This window comes from Pristis pectinata, chromosome 8 (genome assembly GCF_009764475.1).
Source record: "Pristis pectinata isolate sPriPec2 chromosome 8, sPriPec2.1.pri, whole genome shotgun sequence".
Classification (NCBI taxonomy): Eukaryota; Metazoa; Chordata; class Chondrichthyes; order Rhinopristiformes; family Pristidae; genus Pristis; species Pristis pectinata.
In genome coordinates, this window is record NC_067412.1 from 32,740,688 (window position 1) to 32,767,194 (window position 26,507).

At 37.5% G+C, this 26,507-nt stretch overlaps 1 protein-coding gene across 4 annotated transcripts in view; it reads left to right on the top strand.

Moving 5' to 3' along the window:
• LOC127573328 (E3 ubiquitin-protein ligase MGRN1-like) overlaps nt 1-20,882 on the top strand; it is a 112,465-nt gene extending 91,583 nt beyond the window's left edge. For 2 of the 4 annotated variants that reach the window (XM_052021406.1, XM_052021407.1), the window contains exons 14-16: nt 1,495-1,540; nt 4,258-4,359; nt 17,805-20,882. In XM_052021406.1, coding sequence (XP_051877366.1) covers nt 1,495-1,540; nt 4,258-4,359; nt 17,805-17,917 — 261 coding nt within the window. In that variant the 3' untranslated portion in view covers nt 17,918-20,882. The remainder of the gene's footprint in view (nt 1-1,494; nt 1,541-4,257; nt 4,360-17,804) is intronic. The other 2 variants (XM_052021408.1, XM_052021409.1) reach the window with 2 other exon arrangements.
• Nucleotides 20,883-26,507: the final 5,625 nt, after the last annotated feature.

The window sequence follows — 26,507 nt, forward strand, 5'->3', positions numbered from 1 at the left end:
TGAATGGAACTTAACTGCACTTATTCCAGATCCCATAGCCTAGGCCACAGATGATTGACCTTCAACAGATGACTCCATCTTGTGTTTCGTAGGCTCGTACCAGAGGAGAATTTTCTCATGATTCCCACTGACATCAATGTTATTGTTTATTGATGCAACACTGTATTGATGTTAAGGGAAATTACTCTAACTTCTCAGTTAGATTTCAGTTCTTTTGTCTATATTTAGACCCAGACTGTAATGACGTCTGGGGCCAAATCAGCACTGGAGAACTGCAAACTAAACTTGAGTGAGCAAGTTATAGGTAAGAATGTCTTGAGAGAAGACCGATCAGCATTGGTTGGCGAGATTGGATTCATCATTTTTGTGGATGGGATGTATTTGGAAAATATTGCACTTTTTCAGGTAGATGCAGTTGTAAAGAAATGGTGTGGCTTGATATAAGGCTAATTCTGGAGTATATTTCTTCAGCACTACAACACTGAAATAGTTAATGCCATGGACAGATTCCTGATATTTTGTGGAATGAGTTGAATTGACCAAAGATGTATTCTGAGATGATGGGGAACCTGTAATGTTTTCTGAGATGATGGAGAAGATCAGTCGTCCATTTGACACTTGCCTCTCACTTGGAATTTAGCTCTTTTGTCCATGTTGGGGCCCAGTCCTTCTTTTCTTTGATGCATTTAGTGAGTAAGTACTGTAACTTCACATCTTTCATGTGTTTGATGCAGAATCTCTCAACGAGCAATTAGGTATGTAAGGAGCAGAAACCTAATAGCAAGTTATTGATTATTTCCATTGAATTGCATGTTCAATTGCTTTCGTCTTTACGACTTAATAACATTGAGTGTTAAAGCCTTGACATTGCTGTCACCTAAATTCCGGACCCAATTTATTTTTGAAAACAAGTTCCCAGACTTGTGGCCTCGACCACCTGGTGGGTCAAGATGATGGGTACATGAGCACACAACTATTTGCAGTTTCCCCTATGAATTCACACTATCTTGAATGTACATCTCTGTAACTTTATACTGTTTGTCAGACTTGCTTAAATGAAAAAGTTAACAGTTGTAGAGAATGAAATCATTACACTAATTCATGAATGCTGGTTATTTTGTGGAGAAAAGAGACTGGTATCTGGGCTTCGCTTAATCTAATTTGGTTCAGTTTTTGTGCAAGTTGTATACAATTATTTCTTCACCCATGTAAAAGGTGAGTTGATGTTTTAAAACTACATTGTATTTAAAACATATGGAAGTGACTTATGAGTTATGGGGTGTTAGTGTTGATTCCTTGCTCAAACACAAGATTTTGTTATTAGAAAGAATCAAAGTAAATGACAAAGTTCCTTTTTAAGATCAGAATATATTTCATAAAGAAGCTATTAAAACTCTGCAACATGCTCATTTAGATAGATGAGAGTGGAAATGTAGAATTCTGTTCATGCTTTTACTGACTTTATGACAACCAACTTGGCGCTTTGCTTCGCAGATTGAGACAACTGAAGAATCTCCGGAAATACATACGCACAATCCAGGTGAGATCATACAATCGATTATTGGTACAGTACAGGAGGAGGCCAATCATACCACTGTGCCTTTTGAAGGAGCTAAAAAAATTGGTCTCTTTCCCAGTGGCACTATAAAATTTGTCTTTTTTTGCTTTCCTTTCCAGAAATGCTTTCCAGATCATCAGAACTCATTGCATTTTCTTTAGAAAGCATGTTATTGCAGGTTCTGTGACCTTAAATCTGTCTGCTCCAATGGTCAACCTTTTTTATGAATAGAAGCTTTTTTTTATATTTATTAAAACTTGTCCATCCTTTGCTTTAAGGAGAACAAGATAAGTTTCTGTAGACTCTCCCCATACTTGTGTCTTATGTCCTTGGTACCATTCTATCAGATTTCTTCGGTACCTCCAAGATTTCCATGTAGTTTGTAAACTGTGGCATCCTGAATTGGCCACAACGTTCAGGCTGGCTTAAAGGTGTTTTATAAAGGTCCAGTACTTTTTATTGTATTTTTTTATTTATAAAGCCAAGGCTCCCATATATTCTTTTCTCAGACTTCTCATTGTGCCCTGCCATCCTCTTAAGTATTTTTATGCATACATCCCAGTTGATCTTTTCATATATTCACACAGAGCAATTATATCTGTTCACATAAAATGATAGTATCGGACAGAATAATCAATATCTGCTCAAGTAAAACAGCTTTGCATTAATCATGCTGTTACCTACATCTTCATTTTTAAAATTTTTAGATAGCTAAATTTTCTCTCTTGTTAAAACTTTAACAATATAATTAATAGGACAGGTTAGTTGGCCCCATCGAGTCTACTCTGCCACACAATAAGATCTTGCTGATATTTTGTCTCAGTATCTTTTCTGTGCACAAGCCGCTTAATGTCAAAAAATCCATCTCAGTATTTATTATATTCAGTGACTGATCCTCTCCGTCCCTCTGGGGTAAAGAATTTGAATGACTTACTATCCTCTTGGTGCAAAAAGAAATTCTTCTCACCTCTGTCCTGAATGGTCAACACCTTAGTTTGAAACTGTGACCCTAAGTTTTAGATATCAAATGTAGGGTAAATATTATCACTACTTCTACCCTTTGAAGCCCTGTAATTTTTTTTATGTTTCAGTGATGTCATCTCTCTTTCTTCTAAACTTAATTAAGTTTGGCCCAATCTACTTAATCTCTTGTAATAGAACAACTCTCTATCCTGGGAAAAAATCCACTGAATCTTTATTGTGCCTTCTCTGTAATAAGTATATCCTTGCTTAAGTAGGCAACCAGACCTGTGTACTGTATTTCAGGTAAGGTCTCATGAGGGCTCTATATAATTGTAGTAAGAAGTTTGTAGCGTTGTACTGAAATACTCTGGCAATAAAGTTCAGAGTACTGTTTGGCTTCCTATTTGCTTGATGTACCTGCACTTCAATTTTTTTGTGACTAATATACAAATTACCCAGATCACATCAAATAACACACCTTTTAATCTATATTTTTTAAAAATGCCATGCCTTTCTATTTTTCAACCTGAGTGGATAACTTCAGGTATTTTCCATCTTCCTCATTGTCACCCTTTCACTTAACCTGCCCATATCGCCCTAAAGCCTCTCCGCTTCCTCCTCACAATCCATACTGCCACCCAACTCAATATCATCAGTGAGCTTAGATGTTTCTTGGATAATTTAAACTTGGTCTTCTCATCTAGATCCTTGAGGTAGATCATTAACAGCAGACAATCACATTGATGCATGCACCCAATCATCCATCCACACTTTCGCAAACAGTGAACTGCACTTCTAAGTCTAATTCAAAAAACATGTAAAAGTAAATCCTATAACTCATCTCTAATTTGAACCTGCTTTGCAGGAAAGTACTTAGCCTTGTCACTTTACCCAGTGAGAGAAAGTTTGTGTTACCACAGTACGATAACACCAGTTTGCTTTAACATAATGTTTGAAACTAGCTTAAATTACTATGCATTGCTGTATTCATATTATTAAAGATTTATGTAATATAATTTTTTAATTTGTTTGTAATTGTAATGCATATCCAAGTAGCATATATTGCATGGGTCAAATGAGTCATGTGAGAACCATCAATCATTGAGATTCCTGTATTGATCCATGCCAGGCATTTGACATAACCTAGTTAACCAGATCTTCACAAGACAGCTATTTATTTTAATTTTTTTACCAAATTACTTTTAACTTTGTGACATGTTGAGAAAACAGCACTAGGGAACTTGGAATGTGCCTTTAAATTAGCAAAAATCTAATTAAAACCTCCAGTACAGTAAACTAATTCTGAGATAGCACTTTATGTAACCATGACTGCTACTAATTCCTTAAACCAGCTAAAATCCAAGGATATCATCAAATTGTATTGAGTCAACTATGACAACTCCAATAAGCAAAAGTATTTTCCTATGGTTAGTGCTGCAATATGTAAGGAATAAATATGTACAAATTATATTTAGATATGCAGATAAAGAATTTATATATGTAAAAAGAACAATCATATGAATCTGGCTTAAAAGTTACAGAAGCAATAGTTAAATAAAAATCATTGCTTTAAAAAAAAACTAAAGGACAATGGAGCTTAAAAGATGAAAATGCAAGAGGCTTTAAAAGTGGCAGACCCAAAGTCAAAATTAGTTCCAGAATATTTGAAACTGGTTTTCATTGTAACTGTTTAGATCTAGGTGGTTTCAGTGTAGTTCCTATCTATTTTCTTACAGTTAACAGACCTCGCTCTGAGGAAATTATACAAGATAGCAACATTGAATACGGTAGCCATGCTAAAGAAGATGGTGACACTCCTCTTGCAATTTCCCTGCCTGGTACTTGCATAAAATCTTTTTTATAATAACTATTTATTTTGTATATATTTGGGATTGGGGTGTTGGATGATTTAATTATGTGATGGAATGGAATAAGGGGTACATCTCAATTGTGTAAGCTTATGGAACATAAAGTACTAAATTCAGCTTAAGTGAATGAATTTTTTGGCCTTGGGAAATAACTATATATGATTTATTTTAAGTTTTATTACTATAAAAATAATTGCACTTCATTATATGTGCTTTAAGATGCTCATAAGAGAGGTAATAAGGCTGTATAAATCTCTTCTCTTTTTTTTCCTTTCTATTTTGTTTCCTTGCCAATGACAGTTCCCAATGAGCCATAGAATTGAGAAGCCTAAGTATTGATTCCTAGTCCACAATGAGGACACTGCAGTTACAATCAGTCTCTGGGTTAAGAATATCAGTCAAGACCTGTCTTTTCCCATTCATCCCTGTAGTACTTTGTTCTGTGATCAAATACCATATTAATGCTTGGTCAAGGTATAATGGGTAACAGATCTCTGTGCTCCTGTAAACCTGAAAAGATTCAGTACTTTTGAGAAGAGTTGAATTGTTGGGAAATTGTAATTGAAAAGTGTCACCTCCAGATGCAATGGTTAGGTCCTATTTCATGGTAGGACTTTATGCTGGTAAATCTTATCAAATCGGGAAGGGTGTAGATCAAGGGCTGCCCATAAACAATACTAAGAAAAAAGCAGACAGCTATCTTCAAATAGTGCCCTTGTTTTAGGTTACCTAAAATTGTGAGTGTTTTAGATGTCCAAAATATTCCAAACTATTAAGTTTAATAGTTCAACCAAATTAAAACAAAATAGAATTAAAAGTTTAAAAACCAAAATAAATAAAGAAGATTCTCCAGTATAAATGCTGGGGATTTATGGGGACTCTGCAATCTGAAAAGTCCACTGTCCTAGTCACCAGCTGTCATCAAGTTGGGGATTCCCACATTCATGAAAGTGTAACCTTAACTTACTGACCTTTCAATGGCCAATAGAAAAATGCAGTGGTATGAGAAAGACCTTAACCTACTGAAGTTATAATTCTGTTTTTTTTTACCCTCTCTTTAAGAACAATACATCCCACAATTAAAAATTGTGTAATTATTTGAATGTCATCCTAATGATCAGTAAAGGAATCTTCTTTACCTAAAATGCAACTTTTCTGCCTTGATTTAATGTTGCTGTGCTGTCTATCAGAAGATAGCTAAAGCATTGCTACCAGCCTTTAATCTTAATTTTATGATCATTTAGTTCCACCTGCTGTTTCAGTCCTGAAATTTGATAATTGTGTTAGGTGGATTTAAGGAATGATTTAGAGACATGTAATTGCATGGTTGTTGGGACATGGGATACCCTACCATAAATAGTGCTGGAAACAGAATCTAGAATAGTTTCTCAAAGGAGAATAGGTAAAGAATTCTTTTTAAATGTTGAAGAGTATGCTGTGAGAATGTACTAAATAAGTGGCACATTGAAGTTCGCAGAGACAATTGATGCAAAATTGTGTGATTCAATGCTCTTTAAAAATTCCTCTTTCAAGTAAGGATGTATATTGCCCAGCCCGCTTACATATTTCTATATTTCCTTATGACATGGTACATTTGAAATAGGCCAGGAATTGACTTGACTGTTTGAGCAGAAGTTATAATCAGGGATTTAATAAATAACAAGAAATCAGAATTCTTCATTCAGTTGTGAAATATCTTTGTTTCAGGTTGAGATATTACAGTAACCTTAATGTAATAACTGATGCTACGATACCACCTTGGTCTCTGTACATCTCTGTGCTATGAGCTGAATTCACATACTTTCATCTACCCTGAGGCTCAATCTGCCAATGATCTGAGGAGGCACAACTAGTGGGAACTGATCAGGTCACCCTTCCCTTATTACAGCCTCTGTCTTAGTAGTCCACCCACTGATGTCTGCTGGAGACTAACCAGGCTACGTTTCCTGACTGCTCTCATGGCCGAAAGGTCTTACTTTTAAGGTAAAACCTTGCTAGCCATTGACAGTTGAATTTGCAGCATCCCCTTTGACCGGACTAAGTTTGCACTCTCCCTTCCCTTCTGGACTAAGCATACAGAATTTCTGCTCTCTACCCCTCTCCTGCCTGGTATCTGTTATGGGCGGTTTGCTACAATTTTAATATGTTACTAAATCACAATTTTTACTTGCATTCCAAGTGGCCAAATACACTTCCAATAGTTGCAATGTTACACTTGTTTTGGGATTTCACTTCAGTAGGGTCTCGGGCGGAAAGACAGTTTCAATGGGATTACAGTCACAATAGAATTACATTTCACATCAGAGCGCGCGCGCGCGCGCACACACACACACACACACACACACACACACACACACACACACTTCAAAACCCGTGTCTCTTGTTAAAGTAAGTTGACTGCATAATGAAGAGAAATGCAATTTGTGAACAACAAAATCAATCAGATGAACAGCGAAATTTCCACTTGTATCCTCTTTATTAGTTAGCTTAGCTAAAGTATTCCTTCTCATGGTTTTCATTTTGTCAGCTTCTAACTATTAATATTTTCAAAAGTTCTAGCTGCGTACTAGATGCTTAGAGCCTTGCTGGTTACTATTGCAAATATGATTTTGTGGATAATCAAAAACCAGAGAAAGTTAGAAGAAAAAATATGATTACTTTTAGCAAGTAGGTGATTATCTGGCTGTGTTTGGCTTGCTCACACTGACCTCACAACTCGTTTATTTATAGAGCCCTGGGTTCTCATGGCGTGTTAGGATGCTAAACTTTTGGTCAATTTCTGGATAGGTGGACAAACTACCTCTACAGTACAGCCACTTGGCCCCATTAATGTAGGTACAGTTGGCCACCCTTCCTGCAGGTTTGACCACAAATCCCATTTACTTTTTAGGAAAAAGAAAAGGCCTTTGCATTTATTTTTTGGTTACCCAAGTGAATTCCATCTTTTAACCATCCTGAAAATATGCATAAAAACTTTTCTAACTGCCTTCAAGTTGACTTAGTAATCATCTTAATTTGTGTCCTGCTTTGTTTGCCTGACTAATGGTAACAGTCTGTCACAATTTACTTCCTTAGAGTTTTACTTTCAAGTGTCACTCTACAATTCCACAACTAATCCTTGTCCCAAATGCACATTGTCTCCGGCTTTCATCTTGCTCATATAGTGAACTGTCCAAAAACGTACATAATGTTTTAATTGCAACTTAACTGAAGTTTTCTGCGAGCTCTAGACTACTGGGTCCCAAAAGACTTGTCTAAGTTTCAATTTTTTTCTTCTGTACCATTTCTCTAAATAATAATCTCCACTAACGATGTCATACTAATTTAGGTGATTCAATCCCTGTAGTCACTTTCTCTGTGAAATCTTTAGCAGAATTCTTTGCTATTTCTCTTTTCTCCGTGATGTTTGTTGTCATCATTCATTAATGGATTTTTAAAAAATCTCCTGAAGTCTTTACAATCCTCGGTGCCAATGTACTTAAAGGAAAGCCTGCCTTTCATCTCTGGCAGTTTTCCATCCCTTTTTCTTAGCCTTTCCATTATTGCTTTTGTAGATTTTGAACAAATTCTTTACATTAATGCTGTGTTTTTCTCCCCCTCATCCTATAAAAAGCATTTCTTTTTAGTTTCAAACTTGATTTTTATTTTCCCTTCATTGTTAGAACTTGATGTAATTTAAATTGTTCTTGCAGAGTATAAATGATTTCAATCCTTTCCGTTTCCTGTGCTTCCCCATTTTTGATCCATGTTTCCATTTGCTAATATTTTTTGACTGGGGATCCTTTTCAACCTTATTATAATATACACTGCTATTTTTACTTGGGTGAATACTTGCTGATGAATTATTACTAATAAATGAATATAAAATGAAAACCTCAAATCATTTTCTGTCTCTACCTATTTTATTCCTATTAATGATCCATTGTAATTTATTCTTGCATGGTATATTAAGCACAAACAGTGCATTCGACCTGAACACTTCATGTGTGACACAAGTTTCCTTCCATATTATCTCATTAATGCCTATCAGCAAAACTGTGTTGCCTTCTTTCTTAGTAACAATGAACCTCCCCTTAAATGCTCTATAATATTTGAATCAATTGGGCACTGTTGTAGGAAGTTTCAGTTCTCACCTCTCTCTGGGTGAAGAAATTTGAATTTCCTGCTGCAACTCTTGATGTTTTTCTTATATTGGTGCCCATTGATTTTGCTGTTTCCCACAAATGGAAACATTCTTTTTATGTCTGCTTTATTGAAGCATAAGATCATAATTCTAAGACATTTTTCCCTCTTAAGTCCCTTTTTTCAAGGGAACATAAACACAATTTGTTCATCTTTTCCTGAAAGGTGTAGCCTCACATTTTTGGTATTGTTCTTGTAAATCTTCTTTGCATATTCTTCATTTCTTCTGAACAACTTTGGTAATGGTGGGAATTTGCATGGAGATGCCAACAGTTCCAGAAAAAGCTGTAGGCATTTCCTTAAGTGCCAGGAACTTTGGGATCTCTGTGGCATCCACAAACGAATGTGGAAGCCTCAAACTACCTGGCTTTTTGAAATGTTTGAAATTGTTCTCTCTGATACTAGATTTGTAAGAGTGCAAAGTTGCTATAAATTTCACACTTAGCTGTATTGAAATTGAAATTGAAAATTTCTGAACTACAGGAGCCTCAGCACTCTACCCATCCATCACTGTCTGTCAATTTGAATAAACACCTTTTACTCCTACACTTTGCTTCCTCTTTTGAAACCAATTTTTCTACTTGTCCTTGACTCAATTTGTTGTGAGCTTATTCATTTATCTGTTATGTGGCACCTTATTCGAGGCCTTTTGGAAATTTAGATGAATTATCTGTGTTGTTTTACTTGCTTTTTTTAAGTTCTTCCGCATACTTCCATCTTGGTTGTGTAGTTTACCACATGGATGTAAGACTTAAATTTGTTTTCAATGAGCTAAAAAAACTAATTACCATTAAAAGAAAAATTGAAGACTACAGAGTCTTCCCTCTGGGTGGATTGAAATTTCCCTCTCAGTGAAGTACATTTTCTTTGCTAATTTGAATAGTTCTGTTTCTCAGAACAGCCAAGTCACTGGCAAATTGACTTTGATTTGGAGAAATAAGGATAGCATTTTAAGCATAATTTTCCCCTTATTATGCATGAATATTATTATTATATACTGAGTTCTGAATGACGACATAAAGCATAGCAAATAAGACAGTTTTTATTAACTTTTCAAGTGTTACTTATAACTATTACTAATAATGTATCATATTTCTTAGTACCTGAAGAAAGATCTGTAATAAGCATGTATCTGCGTAGCTATTGATGCTAAGGAAGAAATCTTGGGTTGGAAACTAGTGATAGAAAATCTTCTATTACCAGTTTTTAGCTGTAAACATTCAAAAGCTTAAGCAGAATTCATTCTAACATGTTTTTTTTGAAAAAATTGTCAATTTTATACCCCCTTAAGAAGAGGAATCTTTTGTGTTCCACTTTTGTGTGTTCTTTACTGACTTACTTCATTACCTATCTAATATATCCTTACCTTTTCTATCTATAATTTTGCTGATTTGGGCAGCTCTGGGTCCTGATTCCTGCTCAATTGGCATAGAAGAGTAATTCTGGTATGTTAACACTCTTTACTGTTTAATCTTTTTTATGATTTCTGCCTACGTGAACTGTTGTGTTTTCTCTGTGTGCATGAAAAATGTAAAGAAAAAGTTAAGGAAGTTGCTCTTTCTCGCCCTCTCCACCCCAAGCACTTTAATGAACTGACAACCTCCTGCAATTTTTTAATCATTCCAGTTTCTTTGTCTCTCTTTTGCCCTTTTCAAGCACATCTCTTTGATGAAACCCACCTCCTCATCTTTTGGTTCTCTTTTCATTTCCACTCCTGGTCACACAGATAATCTTACTTCTGCCATGCTGTTGAAAACAATGTTGTCTTTTCATTGCCCATATTATAAGTGCTACCTTTTCCAAAATGCAGCTTTCCTCATCTAGTCCCATGCCAGTTCCACCAGACCCTCATTCGTACAGGCAATGCCTTTCATTATCTGTAATGCAATATAAGGTGCTGTTCCTCAAATCGCTTCATGGCTTTGCTGTTCCCTTGGACTGCATGCATTTCCTCTTTTATAGCACCATTGGCTGGAAGAGTGGTCAGTTACTTTGGCCCCACTCTTTTAAAGGCTTCATATTGCACATTCTTGCACTTGGAATAGCAGCTGTTGTGTTGTATTATGCATTTTTGAGGTGGAAGCCTTGTTTCCAATCTTATGGTCAGCTACTGTTTGCCCACTTTCTTGAAAATGTGTAACAAGGTTTCCATTACTCCTCCTCCTCTACTTAATGGAGGAGTTCTTTACCACTGCTTGTCTTCTTTTCATATTAATTGGACCCTTTTAATCTAGAACTAAATTTCAGACCTACATCCTGACCATCAATGACTTGCATCATCTGTCTCTACAACATCACTTCAAATTCCACTACTCGCTACTGTCACTGAACACATTGAATGTGCTTTTGACAACTTTATCCTCTAACTTCAATTGTCTTGCCATATTTGAAGCCCTTCTTAAAAGGTCACATCTTGCACTCATGGCTTGCTATACTTCCTTTCTTCCCTCTTGGCCATCACCACCAACCTAACTTGCTCCTCCTACTGCCCTTCCTCCTCTTCCCCTCCCCCACCTTCCTGCTCCCACACACACCATCCCCACACCCCCTTAAAGCTCCCTGCAACATCATCTGTATTTAAGGAGATACTCATGTTAGCACAATTTTAACACCTGCCCATATTTTAATTTAGACTCAGTGTGCTACAGTACTATTAAATGTTCTGCTATTCCAAATTGTGTTTTCATTGAAACAAAATTTTAACCAATATGGGCAAAACATAATTTAAAAAGCAGGTTTGGTGAAGTTTGAAAAATAGTTTTTGTGAATTATTTTTATCTGCATACTCTTGTAAAAATGAAGGACAGCAAATCAATAAATTTCATTTTAAAAAGGCTCTGCCAGATATTAACCACATTCTAAGAGTGCTCATTGATCTTCTTGTGTTCCTTCTCAAAAATGGCATTGAGCTTTATTCAGTGGGTAACTGAATCATACATTCAAGAACAGCAGTAATTTTGATTCCAGGTCTGCACTGGTAGCTATTCAAAATGGGAGGAATAAGAACCAAGATTAACCAAGGGCCTGTTAATTTTCACTAAGAAACTTCTAGTCAGAGAGAAGATTAAGTAAATGTTCCCTCTATGGTCAAAGGATCTGTGGAAAATCATAACCTAACTTAGTTTGAGATTACTTGAGATTCCTTCGGATTCTGCTATAAACCCAGGAAATCGGGAAAATGCAGTTCATTTGTAAAATGCAGTCTGTGAAAGAGAACCAATAATCTGTAAAACTGCACATGTGATACTGGCTCAGTAAATGAGGGAGTGGGGCAGACAGCAAGGTGGGTGCTTATGGGGTTGAAGGCAGGTTGGTGACTGGGCCATAAACTCTGGGATTGAGGTTGATGTGAGTCGGGCACTGGACAGCTGGCTTCGGGAATGTTTTGAGACCTGCTCTGCAGTAGCAATGTTTAAAGAAAGGCAATTTCATGAAAGATGTATTACTTTATTACTATCTGCTTTGGGAATTAAAATGTTAATCAAAATTATTGCAAGCCCTCAGTATCCGAATATAGATAAATCTGCATTTATATCCTCATGATAAAAATAACAGAAAAAGCTGGAAATAATCAGCAGGTCTGGTCGCATCTGTGTGCAGAGAAACGGATATGCCCTGACCTGCTGAGTATTTCCAGCATTTTCTGTTTTCATTTTAGATTGCCAGCATCAGCAAGTTTTTTTTCTATTTTTATCTCCTCGCGATAATATGGTTAGTCCTTAAGAATGTGACTGGCAGAAATCTGCCAGAGAAGGAAAAACTAAAGTCCATCTTCAATATTATTTAGACATTTATGGAAAAATAACCAACAATATTAAAAACAGATGTTTTGTTGTAAGTGCAGATGATTAAAGGTTAACTTGCACTCTGATGACACTTTGGACAATGTCCGATTAGCTAGACACAGGAGTGTCACTGGTCCCACATGACCATCCACCATCATGCAAGGTCTGTCAGTGCTTTTGCAATTTCAACTCGATACACAAGAGTCAGAGAGTACTTTTACAACTGTAGCTCCTCCAAGGAGACTGATGATGATAGTGTAGACACCCAACATGAGAGGACTATTGCTGCCTGTGTAATTGTGTCCTCTATGGAAGGACTAATGTTGCCAGGGTAACTGCCCAATATGGGTGCCAGTGTAATTCTGCCAGATGTGTTTAACTGTAGCTAATACAGACAGGATAGTTGATGCTTGTGTAACTGCCTTGTACAAGAATACCTGCTTGTTACTGTTTAAGTGCACAGTACATGGGAGGGTTGCTGATTTCTGTACAGGCAAATTGGATCCAAAATTGGCTTGGTGATAGGGTGGTGGTGGATGGATGTTTCTTAGACTGGAAGACTGTAACAAATGGTGCTTGGATAAAATGTAGATGGTCTTATTGCTAAGTTTGCAGATGACACAAAAATTGGCAGAGTGGTAGATGGTGAAGAAGGTTGTGTAAGCGTACAGTGGGACATATCAGCTGGAAAGTTGGATAGAGTGGTGGCAGGTGACTTCCGAAAATGCATTATGTGGATTAAATTTCAGGTTCTGTAGATTAAATGTCAAGGGCCTTTGGAGCATTGACGTACAGAGGTACCTTAGGGTGCAAATCCATAGGTCTCCAAAGTGACAACCTAAGGATAATGAAGAAGCCATTTGGTATGTTTGCCTTCATTGGCCAAGGCAATAAGAATAAGAGTTAGAACGTTGTGTTGCAGCTGTACAAAACATTGGTTAGACCACATTTGCAGTATTCTGTATAGTTCTGGCAGCCAGACTACAAGAAGAATGTGGTAGCAAAAGAGGGGTGCAGCAGAGATTCTCCGGTGTTATCTGAAATGGAGGGTTTTACTTATAAAGAGAAATCAGAAAGGCAGTGTTTATTCTTACTGGAACATAGGAGGTTGAGGGGTGACCTTGTCTGAAATTAAGAAAGTCATTGATAGGGTAGATAGTCAGGGCCTTATTCCCAAGGAAGGGGAGTCTATAGCTAGAGCGCACGGGTTTAAGGTGGGAGAAGTTTAAAGGAGATCTGAGGGGGAAGTTTTTCCACACAGCGGGTGGTGGTTATTTGGAAAGAGCTGCCAGAAATGGTGGTGGAGGCAGATGCAATTACAATGTTTAAAAGACATTTGGACAGGTACTTGGATAGGAAAGGTGTAGAGGGATATGCCTAATGTGGGCAAAGGGGATTAGCATAGATTGGCATCACAGTCGCCATCGACATGGTGGGCAGAAAGGGCTCATTTCTGTGCTTGTGATTATCTGACTAGTCAGAGTTCCCCAACATGGAAGTGCTGCTCATGCCCATGTAACTATATCACAGTAGAAGTGGTTCATTGGAAGCTATGTATTTGTAACTCAGTCAAATAGTATAATAATATTTCAATAACAATACATGAAGAGGGCTGCTGCCCATTTAATTGTACCCCAAGATGTTAGGCTCCCTATTGCCTATGAAACTGTGCAATACAGAAGGACCAATTGTAGTATTGGAAGTGTGCTCTGTTGGTAACTGTAACTGTAGTGACCTGTTAAGAAGACCAAATTAACAAAGTAAAGAAAATGAGCTTTTTGGATTCTGGATATTTACTCACTTTCAAATGATTTATAGTTTCAGTGGCATTTTTTGCTGGGTGATTCTTGTAAGTTCACACTTCTGATTGTTGGATTCTGATGTTCCTGAGCATATTGAAGAGCCTTGTATCCTGAATCTTGTAATTGATTTTAAGACTACTTCACATTTCTGATTATATTTGTTTTGTCTGTAATCTCTGTGTAATCATGTCCATTGCTGCTTCGAGCCTGTGAAAGTTGGTGACAAAATCTGGAGAGAGTTCTGTCAGTTTTAGTAAATGCTTTGAATTGTGTTAAATAAATCCAATGTATAGTGTATGGATCAATCATTGCTTTTGAAAGCATAAAGTTGCATGTAGGAAAATTCCACATAATTACATCATTCAATATGACCTGTGATCAGTGTTATTATTAGTTAATTGTTAACTGACTTCTGTTGCACTGTTGTATTCAGAATTCAAATTAACAAATGGGCAATTCTGCAAATAATGGGTTAAATTTCAGTTGATGAAATTTTTGAATACAGATTCGTATCAATTTTTATAGTATATAAATTAAGATCGTTAATTGGGAAACGAATTTGTGGTTTGTTGTGGAAAGATGCATCTCGCAGATTAGTCATTATGGTAATTTCTGATGAATATTTGAGGGTTCGCTGAAGCAGTTGCTGCATTTATATAATTCTAAATTGCATATGATATTTTGCTTTTTACCTAAAATGCTTTTCTCATATGTAGGCAGTCATTTAATTTTGATTCCTTTTATTATGTCAAGCTGCAGTTGTTTTCAGCTTTATTCTCTCTAAAAATTTGCAAATATTCCTATCACTGAGTATGATTTGCAATGTCGTACCAGTGCCCAATTGAAATGTGAATGCTCCACTGCCACCTTTGCTATGCCTACATTCAATATGTGCATCATTCATGACATACCCAAGCAACATTGGCTGACCTTTTAAATTCTGCTGATGTCTTGATAGGTAGTAATTACAACTCCTTTGCTACTTTATCCTCTATTGTGAGGTAATGAACTTTAGGAAATCAAATTCTGCTAGGACATATGGAATAAATGGCAGGGACCTTAAGAACGTTGATGCACAGAGGGACCTTATAGTGCAAGTCCATACCTCTCCACAGTGGGCAAGATAGGTGAAGAGGGCCTAATGAAGGCAAAAGGGATTAGCATAGATAGGCATCACGGCATGGACATGGTGGGTTGAAAGGGCTCCTTTCTGTACTGTATGATTCTAACTTTGAGACATCCTCAGTTTTCTTTTGTTCCTTCATCTTGCAGGAGAAGGTGCCTGTGGGGCTTCATGGTTCTGCCCAATTACTGTTACCTTTAATAGATTCCATTAAAAAGCTGCCATCAAGTATACAATATAGTCAAGAAATTATGTACCATCACTTAATATATTTTAGTTATTGCTCATAAATGAGCAACTTCATCTTGGCCCCACTCCCACTCAAGAAACTAGGGCTGCCACAATTTATTTAAGAAAAAATTGTGATTAAAAATTATGATTGTGATTAATTGGTGTTTTTAATAGCACTATTATATGTCCATGATTCTGAATAGTCCACTGGAAGTACTCTGACTTTAAAACTTCAAATGGCATAATGTAATATTTTTAATTTGTTCAGATTCTTCTGTTGGTTTGCCCCCTATCACTGCAACCTGAGATCCTTGCTTTCCTTTCTTTCTAGCCACTTTCACACCCTGATTTCCTTCACCAGCACCAGATCATGGCTGAATCCAGGCAGAAATGTAAACTTAGAATTTCCAACAATCCTTATGCAGAGCCAATTACTCAAAAGGTGGTGCTGCATTGGACCAGAAGCTGACAAATGGCATGTAGATCAAACTGAGCCCAGCTTTTAAATCTTGCAGTCTGATCCTGGCTTTGAGCCTTCCTGCATATCCCCCTGCCTCTGCACATGACTCTATCTTTCTCAACTGCTCACTGCTCCTCTCTGTCTTCTCAACCCATCTCCCTTCCCTCTTGCTTCCATCCCTTTGCGCTCCTGCTTTAGCCCCCCCCCCCCCCCCAACTTAAACTTCATGCTCCTATTCTTCCCCACACGTCCTGTTCTGCAGTTAGGTTCTAATCAGAGGGTCTTGAGAGTGTTGGTGAGGGAGTCTGAAGAAACTTTTGGATAGGTGGGAGCTGGAGGCAGTGTGGTGGATTTGATGTGGCGTGTAGAAAATATTTTGCAAGGATTTATTTTTTTTTAGAAGTTCTTCGATTTTTTTTCCCCTCTATTGGCGCACTTCAGACGTTAATTTCACACTGTTAATTGAGCATGTTATTGCATATCTGCTGACAGCCCTACAATAAACACAGTTTAATACTTATTGAATATTAGTTTGTAAAAAGTTTTGAAGTTTTTTATTCATGGATTCTTTAGAATTAGGTTAATTATCACTGTCTTATGACGTGAAATTGTTTGTGGCAGCAGTACAGTGCAAAGGCATTAAATTACAAAATAAATAATTCAAAAGAAAAGGAATAACGAGGTAGTTCATGGACCATTCAGAAATCTGATGGCGGAGGGGAAGAAGCTATTCCTAAATCACTGTCTGTGGGTCTTCAGGCTCCTGTACCTCCTCCCTGATGGTAGTAACAAGAAGAGGGCATGTCCTGGATGGTGAGGGTCCTTAGTGATGGATGCCACCTTCTTGAGGCACCACCTCTTGAAGATGTCCTCGATGATGGGGAGGGTTGTGCCCCCGATGGAGCTGGCTGAATCTACAATCCTCTGCAACCTCTTGTGATCCTGTGGATTGGAGCCTCCATACCAGGCTGTAATGCAACCAGTCAGAATGCTCTCCACCATACATCTATAGGAATTTGCAAGAGTCCTTGGCGGCATACCAAATCTCCTCAAATTCTAATGAAGTCGAGCCCTGGCTTGCCTTCTTCGTGATTGCATCAATGTGTCGGGCCCAGAATAGATTCTCCAAGATGTTGACACCCAGGAACTTAAAGCTGCTCACCCTTTCTGCCACTGACCCCTCAATGAGGACTGGTGTGTGTTCCCGACTTCCTCTTCCTGAAGTCTACAATCAATTCCTTGCTCTTGCTGACATTGAGTGCAAGGTTGTTGTTGCAACACCACTCAACCAGCCGATCTATTCCTACTCCTGTAATCTTCCTCTTCGTCACCTGAGATTCTTTAGCTGCAGTTCTCATTAAACCTGCCTATAAACACATTAATCTGAGGGCAAAGAAGCATTGAAGTTATGGGCATAAACTGCAGGGCAGAACCATTATTTTGCCTTCAGTCAGTATACCTCAACACCTTTGGGATTGTGTTTGAATCATTAAGTTAGATCATGTTTCTTGAGGATATTTCAGCTAATTTCCCTTTGTGTATTAAATGATTTAAGCATGATTAGTTGTTTCACTTTTGGAGAAGCTGGACGTTAATTTGAAGGGACACTACGTTCAGGAAAACGTACAGAGCACAGCAGCATAAATTATCCCGTCAAGCTGTTTATATATGATGAAATGGCAAGTAGCTTTTCCTTTTCCCAAACACAGAAAATGTTTGTCAAGCACAACAAAAACTGTCACCCACTCTATCATTGAATCTGAAACGGTCACTTAACTGAATTATAGCCAATTGAAATGTGAGATGTTCCATTGTCGTCTATTTTTCTGCAGGAACTTCGGACTCTACCGAGAGCCTGAAAAGCCAGAGCACCAACAGCTCATCTCAGCCTCTTCTTGCTGCCTCTAATGCTGTCCTTATAGAGGATGAGAGCCAGGTTCCTTGAGAATTCGAATTAGCAACAGAATGACCAATTGCATGTGCCATGTAAGATCTACTGTCCCTGTATCAGTTTTGTCTTCATGACACACTTAACTGTCTTGTTTTTATAAAGTTCACCATGCTTTATGGTGTCATAAGTTATCACTTTCACCACGTATTTTTAACATCCATGTGACCTAAACTTGTTTTCTTCTTTACACTTCCCACAACTGGCAGTTTGACTAACCTATTCCCCACAGTGGCAAACTGTTAATTTATAATGGTTCATGTTCTGTAATACATTATACACTAACATAAAACACAATTGCAGATTAGGTACATTCATATTTTACCCCCAACAATTATATAGAAAACCAAGGCAGCTCATTGTTCTTGCTCAGGTTTTCATGTTTAAGAAAGTACAGTTAAAACTCTTTGCAATTAAACTTCTCACTTAAAGTGCAGTGCTGAAGAACAACATGTAAAGCATTATTTATTGCTCCATTTAATATAGATTGAAGCCATTTTGGATTTTCCCACTGTAATAAATAACCATTGATAATACATGATTTGAAAAAGTTGCATTTCTCTTTCTCAAAAAAAGTACCATATGTCCTGAAGTTTGTACTTTGGACAGTACACTATATCACCTGTGCAGAATGTTTTTTTTTCTCCTTGTATAAACTGCTTTTTAAAACTTTGCATCTTTCCAAATACTAAAATATTTGACTTTACTCTTAAATCTGTGAACCGTCTTAGTGTGATTAATTCTGGACACTAAACCATATTTTAGAATGATGTATACAAGAAGACCACTGCTGCAGGCCATTGGAAGTGTGTACAGCCTAAAACAAATCCCTTTCTTTCAAAGTATATATTTTCTGCTAACCACCTTAACCTTTACGTACATTAAAATTGTTGAATATAATCTGTAGTAGAATTTTAATGCATAGTCTGTGATATCTTGTAATCTGTCTAGTTTTGTGGTGTCTACCTTATTAACCCATATAATAATATGGCAGTACAGTATGGAACATCTGTCTGAAGAAAATATGACCCACAATTTTCCAGTGTAGTAAAGCCTTGACTGTCCCCGGGGGATAGAAATGGATGCAAATCTCAAAAGCCACTGTACAGCAAAGTTGGCACTGCTTTGTACTTTTATTGCAGCTGTGGCAACCGGAGGCTTGGGGTGTTGAAATTGATCAGCTGGCTTGTTACAATTTCGTATCAGACTGAAAAGGGTAATTGCAGGATAGGGAATCTCAACAGCAAGGCATTTGACGCAGGAATGATCCAAGGATTGCAAGTTTAAAAAAAAAGTGTTGATAAGTTAAAGGTGGCACTTGTTCCACTAGAGCTTAAACACACCTTCGTCTGATCTATGGGGTGTTTGAGAGTTGCTTAAAAAACTTTATCACCTTAAGCAGTCTCCCTAACAAAATATTAAAAGTTCTAATTAGAAATGTTATCCAGGCATAAAGGGTGGAGTTGGTAAGGATACAGATTCCTTTTGCATGCAAGGGAGAGATCATGATGTTCATTGTAATTGGTGAATATTCTGGTATTTAAGGAACAGGCACAAGGATGTGTAATTCCCAGTAAGTTATTGTACAGTTCAGCTGGAATAGTGCAAAATCTGTCTGGTCAGCTCCTCTCAAGCAAATTATAGGTAATGAGGACTATGGGATGTGGATGGTAGTAGATGTTAGATATTGTTGATAGTGGATGTTGCTCCCTCTAGTTCTACTGTCATGCTTTGGCTACCTAGCAGCCTGACCAGGAATACTGCACCTGTGAATTTACAAAACTGTAAATTAGATCTGCGGAAGAGTTTACAATATTTTAAACTGGCAAAATCCCAAAGATCTTAACTACAGTATGCCATTGCCTGGATCTTCCATTGTTCCTAAATCAATCGATTTACATTAGATCTTAATTTATATCCCCTCCCTCCCCCAACAGCAAAAGGGAATTTTTAAATTATATATTTACTTCAGACTGTATTTGACCAATTTGCTTAAACTTTTCTCTACATTTGCATGATGTTGCTGATGTTTCATGCTGGTACTGCTAAACATTGGATCTGTCCCTGAAGTACTTTTACACCGATCGCTGATTTTTAATTTACCCTCTGCAAAAGGAACTCTCTCTCTTTTGTGTCCCATTCAGTTTCATCTTTGTCGCTATTCACCTGGTTTTCCATCAGATTTTTATAGATGACAATATTGATGCAGAAGCAAATGATAAAAATATGCAGGTAAATTAGAGCACAGATAAACACTTTAAAATGTTTTAATATAGTTCTTTACCCACTATGCACTTCAGATTAAATACGCTGTTTCTAACTATGCTCATGATCTCTTCTCAACTCCATTCAGCTCTTTTAAAACAAAAGGTAAATGATTAAGGTTTATATACACCAAGCAAAGTGTGCAACGTAACCTTTTGCTGTATTCACATTATTCCTGAAAATTTGATTTTTGGTCTCATTGAGACAAGGTGAATTAAGACTGTTCAGGCGAGGTTAATACAGCATATTCATTCAGCTCCATCTGCTGACATCGTATCCTTATTCTGTGCCTTGTACCTGATCTTATGATGAAAGTAAATGTAATAAAATCTTGTCATTTGATCTGGTGATTGTGATTCAGCAAAATCTTGAATTTCAAACTGTTTTGGAAGAAAATACTAATTTTCTATATACTGTAGTATAAATAAATGCTTAGTTGAATGTATTGTGAAATGACATGGAAAGCATACATGAACAGCATAGAGTGGGTTATCTTGCAGAATCATGTTGAAGTAATTTTGTCCATTGTAGATTTTTAAAATGTAGTCACTTATTTCCATAGCGCTTCATTACTGCATTTACTACAGAATGTATCAAGTGCATCATTTTAAAAGATTGAAGAAATTCACTGTAATTTCATATGAATGTGATTTTACATTTGTTTGTAGGATATTGTATTGTAATAAAATGTTGCAACACTAAAGGTTTTTAGCTTTTTACTATACATCAAAAAATATAAATGTGGTTATCCTTAAAATGGAACACCTGATCATCAGCATCATACACAGAGTACTTCTGTGGCTAATACATTTTTTGCTCTTTTTATCAAGGCAGTACACAATATGATCAGATAATAGCTAGGATAGTGTATAAAGGTCTTTTTGCTGAGAAAGAAAGTTGTGGCAGATTAGTTTTACTGATTAAATGTTTAATCTAGCCTAATTTACTCTGATTTCCCTAGTCTAATTTCATAGCCACTTCATGTTTTAATCTAGGAGGTTCAGATGCATTTATGATATTAGAATTGCATAATTAAAAATTAAGTCACACAAACCAAAATTTTAAAGGTAATAATTTTTAGCTATGAAACACTGAGGATAGTTGAACTGCTTTATGATGTCACATGAAGTTGCTGTGACATCAATACATTTATTCTGACATAATCAGTGATATCTTCACAATAGAATGTGGGATGCCAAATATTAACACCTACTTTTATTATACATGGAAGTGAAGATTTTCCCTTAATCAATTTTCAAATTAAATCCCAAATATATTTTGGGTCTATTCACAAAGTCCATAATTAAGCATCGGCCAAATATCAAATATTGTCTCTCATGACATCCTGGTGCCAATCCACCTCCAAGTGAACGAGGAAAGGTAAACTGAAAAGGAAAAAAGGTAAGCATGTGCTCTTTGTTCATTGTCTTCGAAGCATGTGCTTTATTACTTTCTTTTGTATACTTTGGTAAGTATATACTTTTGCCGTTTATTTTTTGGCATGCTTCTGCCTATGTTATCTTAAGAATAGGTGTTTCTGCTATGTCAGTGCAGAATTGCTCAAGCTTATTTCGCAATTAAAGTTGCAGCACTCACAGCTATTATAAACTATTGTTAAATATATATGGAAGATTCTACATTGCTTCAATAATAATGCAGAATGAAGCACTCCTTAGCACTATAATGATTTAAAGAAAAAAAATTGAGCTTCCCAGTGAAGATTTACTAGTTTGTTAAAACACAGTCTTTGCTGATCTATGCTGAATGCAAGTAGCTGGTAAGGAATCAGGACAAAGTTTGTTATGTGCTTTATTTTAACTGGCTTGCCATGGCTACATTGGCTGATACTTCAGTAAAGTGTGGTGACAGTTCTGTTCTTGTGCTAGAAAAGGAAACATTAAATGGATTTGTTTACAGTTCTAATTAAAAGTGGAAGGTTTAAGTTTCAATAGCCACTGGTTTGGGTTATTAATGCTGGTATCTGATTTTCATAGTTGCTATATCTGCATCCAATATGTGAGCTAACTGTATCTCTAAATACTGATATGTAACATGTTCAGAAATTATACCAGGAAATCATTTTAAAAACAAGACCCTATTTAGGACAATAATACTTTGCAGGAGAGTCTCTTGCCTCAGGGTTATTCATAAGTTTCACATGCTTGATAGAAACGATGGCTTCAGACCTGTGGTTCCAAAGCCTTCTGCCCCTGGGAGTTTTCTTACCTTGTGTCTGAATCTGTTGTCAACTAATGGAGATAAATTGATTATCACAATTAGTCAATGACTCCATCATGGTTGTACCTTGCGTCTTCCAGGATAGCAAAAGGCAAACTTATCCTTTGTACTTGGTCTCAACAGGAAATTGAGACTGATTTTCCATTTTCAAAAAAAACCTGACTGTATTGCTGGGAATATAAATTGGAGTGTTATTTCTACATCAGACTTCCAGTTTGCGGCAAAATTCATATTTTGTTCCAGGTGGTATTTTTAAAGTTTTATTTTTTACAGACTTTTCCTTTTCTAACTTTCTAAGGTTGTGTGGTGGTGACCTCATAATGGTTGATTATTGAGTAGTGAGTGAAATGATTAAAGCCATTAGAGTTGCAAATGCAAGTGAGTGCTCTAGTTGAAAACTGCTTCATGCTTATGATAACAACATGGACGTAACAACATATTAAGATGGAGGAAACTATTTGTTTCAGAGAACACTGCAAATTAATTTTTATTGCACAATTTTAATAACTTAGTTGTTTAATAATGCACAAGATTGCACTTGTTCCAGTTATATTTGTACATCATTCCCCAATAAGCTACTGATTGTCTTAAGAAAAGTCGTTTGGTTCATATGATCCAGAATTGACATCTTGCATCTCAAAATAATGCATTAATACAGTATGAAACAAAATTTGGATGTTTATGCTGGGAAGCTATAGACTTCTATTTAAATTCAACCAGGGAAGCTGGAATTGTTCTCCTTTAAGCAGAAAATGTAGAGAGATTTGATAAAGGTGTTTGCAATTGTAGTGACTTGATGGAATACAGAAAAGAAGCTGTTTCTACTGGCAGGAGGTTAATAACTAGTAGTCACAGATGTAAATGAGACAAAGAGGAGCTGAGAAATTATTTTCCACAGTAATGATCTGGCATGTACACCTGTGTGGTTACTGAAAACAAATTTAGTGATAACTTTAAAAAAGGAATTAGATAAATACTTGAAAAAAGAGCAGAGGAATGGTACTAAATGGTAAGCACTTAAAGAGAGCATTAGAGTCATAGAGCAACACAGCACAGATACAGGCCCTTTAGCTCAACAAGTCCATGCCAACCTTGGTGCCCTACCCAGCTAGTCCCAATTTCCTGTGTTTGGCCCATATCTCTGTAAGCCCCACCCATCTATGTGCCTATCCAAGTGCTTCCTCTGGAATTTTGTTCCATACACTCACCACCCTCTGCTTGGAAAGGTTGGCCCTCAGGTCCCTTTCATATCCTTCTCCTCTCACCCTAAATCTACGCCCCCCCCCCCTTTTAGTTTTAGACTCCCTTGCCTTGGGGAAAAGACTGTGACCATCTGCTCATAATTTTAAACATTTCTATTAAGTTGCTCCTCATTCTCACATTCCAAGGAATAAAGACTTACTCTGGCCAACCTCTCCCTGTAACTCAGGCCCTCTAGTCCTGGCAACATTCTTGTGAATCTTTTCTGCACTCCTTCCAGTTTACTCACATCTTTCCGATAACAGGGTGACCAAAACTGTACACAGTACTCCAAGTGCAGCCTCACCAATGACTTGTACAAATGCGACAATGTCCCAACTCCTATACTCAATGCCTTGAGTGATGAAGGCCAGTGTGCTAAGTGCATTTTTCACTGCCCTGCCTACCTGAGTCGCCGCTTTCAACAAACTATGCACTTGTATTCCTAGATCTCGCTGTTCCATTACACTACCTAGTGCCCTACCATTCATAGTATTAAGTCCTACGCTGGTTTGACTTTCTAAAATGCATCACCTCGCACTTATCTGTATTGAAATCCATTTGCCACTCCTTGGACCACTTCCCTAACTGATCAAGATCCTCCTGTAATCTACGATAACCTTCACTTTCAACAACAACTAATTTTGTGTCATCCATAAACTTACTGATCAAAACTTGTTCATGTGTATCCAAATCATTTATATAAATAACAAATAACAAGGGTCCCAACACCAACCCCTGTGGCATACCACGAGTCACCCGCCTCCATTCCGAGAAACAACCTTCAACCACCGCCCTCTGCTTCCTACTTCCAAGCCAATTTTGAATCCACCGAACTAGGTCTTTCTGGATTCCATGGGACTTAACTTTCCAGACCAGCCTACCATGTGGGACCTTATTCGAAGACCTTGCTAAAGTCCAAATAGATGATATCCACTGCTGTACCCTCATCTACCTTTTTTGTTACCTCTTGAAAAAACTCTAAAAGGTTCATCAAGCATGACTTTCCACACACAAAGCCATGCTGACTCCTCCTGATCAGACTCGGTCTATCCAAATGCTGGTAGATCTCGTCCCTCAGAATTCCATCCAGTATCTTCCCCACTACTGACATCAGGCTGATCGGCCTGTAGTTCCCTGGCTTGTCCTTGCTACCCTTCTTAAACAATGGAACAACTTTAGCCATCTTCCAGTCTTTAGGAACTTCACCAGTGGCTAACAATGAAGCAAATAACTTCGCAAGGGCCTCTGTAATTTCTTCTCTAGCCTCCCACAAAGTCTGAGGATGCACTTGGTCAGGCCCTGGGGATTTATCCACCGTAATGCGCTATAAGGCTGCAAATACCTCCTCCCTGGTAATACTAATGTCCTCCAAAACATCTCCACTTGTTTCCCTTATCTCTTGAGCAACCATGATTTTCTCCTCAGTAAACACAGAGAAGAAATATTCATTAAAAATCTCACGCATCTTATGCAGCTCAAGACATAGGCAGCCCTGCTGATCTCTAAAGGGACCTACTCTCCCTGGCCACCCTTTTACTCAATATATAGCTGTAGAACCTCTTGAGATTTTCCTTAACCTTACCTGCCAGATCCATCTCATACCCTCTCTTTGCCCTTCTGATTTCCATCTTAAAATTATTCTTAATCTCTTTATAGTCATCAAGGGATTCACTTGTCCGCGACCTCCTAAACCCAAAGTATGCTTCAGTTTTCTTGACCAGAGCCTCAATATCTCTCATCAACTAAGGTTCCCTAAACTTACAGGTTTACCCTTCACCCTGACAGGAACATGCTGCTCCTGGACTCTTGATATCATACTCTTAAAAGCCTTGCTGTTCATTCCTTTCCCTTCAGACAGGCTCAGCCAATCAACCTATGCTAGATTCTGCCTAATTCCTCCAAAATTAGACCTGCTCCAGTTTAGGACCCTAACCTGTGGACCTGTCCTATCTTTTTCCATCACTATCTTAAAACTAATAGAATTATGGTCACTAGAGCCAAAGTGCTCCCTGTCTCTCACTTCAGTTACTTGCCTTGCTTTATTCCCTCAGAGAACGTCCATATTGCACCCTCCTGAGTAGGGCTCTCTATATATTGACTCAGGAAACTTTCCTGGACACATTTCACAAATTCCACCCCATCCAGGCCCCAACACTCTGGGTGACCCAGTCAATACTGGGGAAATTAAAGTCTCCCACTAATACAACCCTATTATTCTTACAACTGTGAGCAATTTCTCTATACACCGGCTCCTCAAGTTCCCACTGACTACTGGGGAGTCTATAATACAGCCCCACCAGAGTGACCCTGCCCTTCTTGTTTCTAAGTTGTATCCATATGGCCTCACTGATCCTCCAAGAATGTCATTTCCTAAGTACTGCTGTTATGTCATTGTATAGCACTGTATAAGACAAAGGTTGTAGACCCAGTCAACATCCAGTTGTAGCTTTGTACTCCAAAGCTAGCCATGCCTTTAACAAAGCCATTCTAGTGCCACAAACACAGTCCCAAATTGTCCAGGTATATCCTGTTCACAAGAAGGAGGACAAATGCAACTATCACTCCTTTGTCTACTTTCAATTTATCGGCTGCAAATGAAAGGTGGTAAGTGCATGGGAATAACCTGTTCATTGATGCTCAATTGAGTTACCACCAAATCTCATCGCAATCTTGAATCAAATGTAAAGGAGCTAGATTCCAGAGACAAGGTGAGCCCAACTTCTTTGATATCCTGGCTGCATTTGATCAAGTGTGGTATCAGTGAGCCCTTTTAAAACTCAGGTCAGTAGAAATCTAAGGATGGTGATATAGTGCACAGATGAAGATGGAATGGAGATCAATC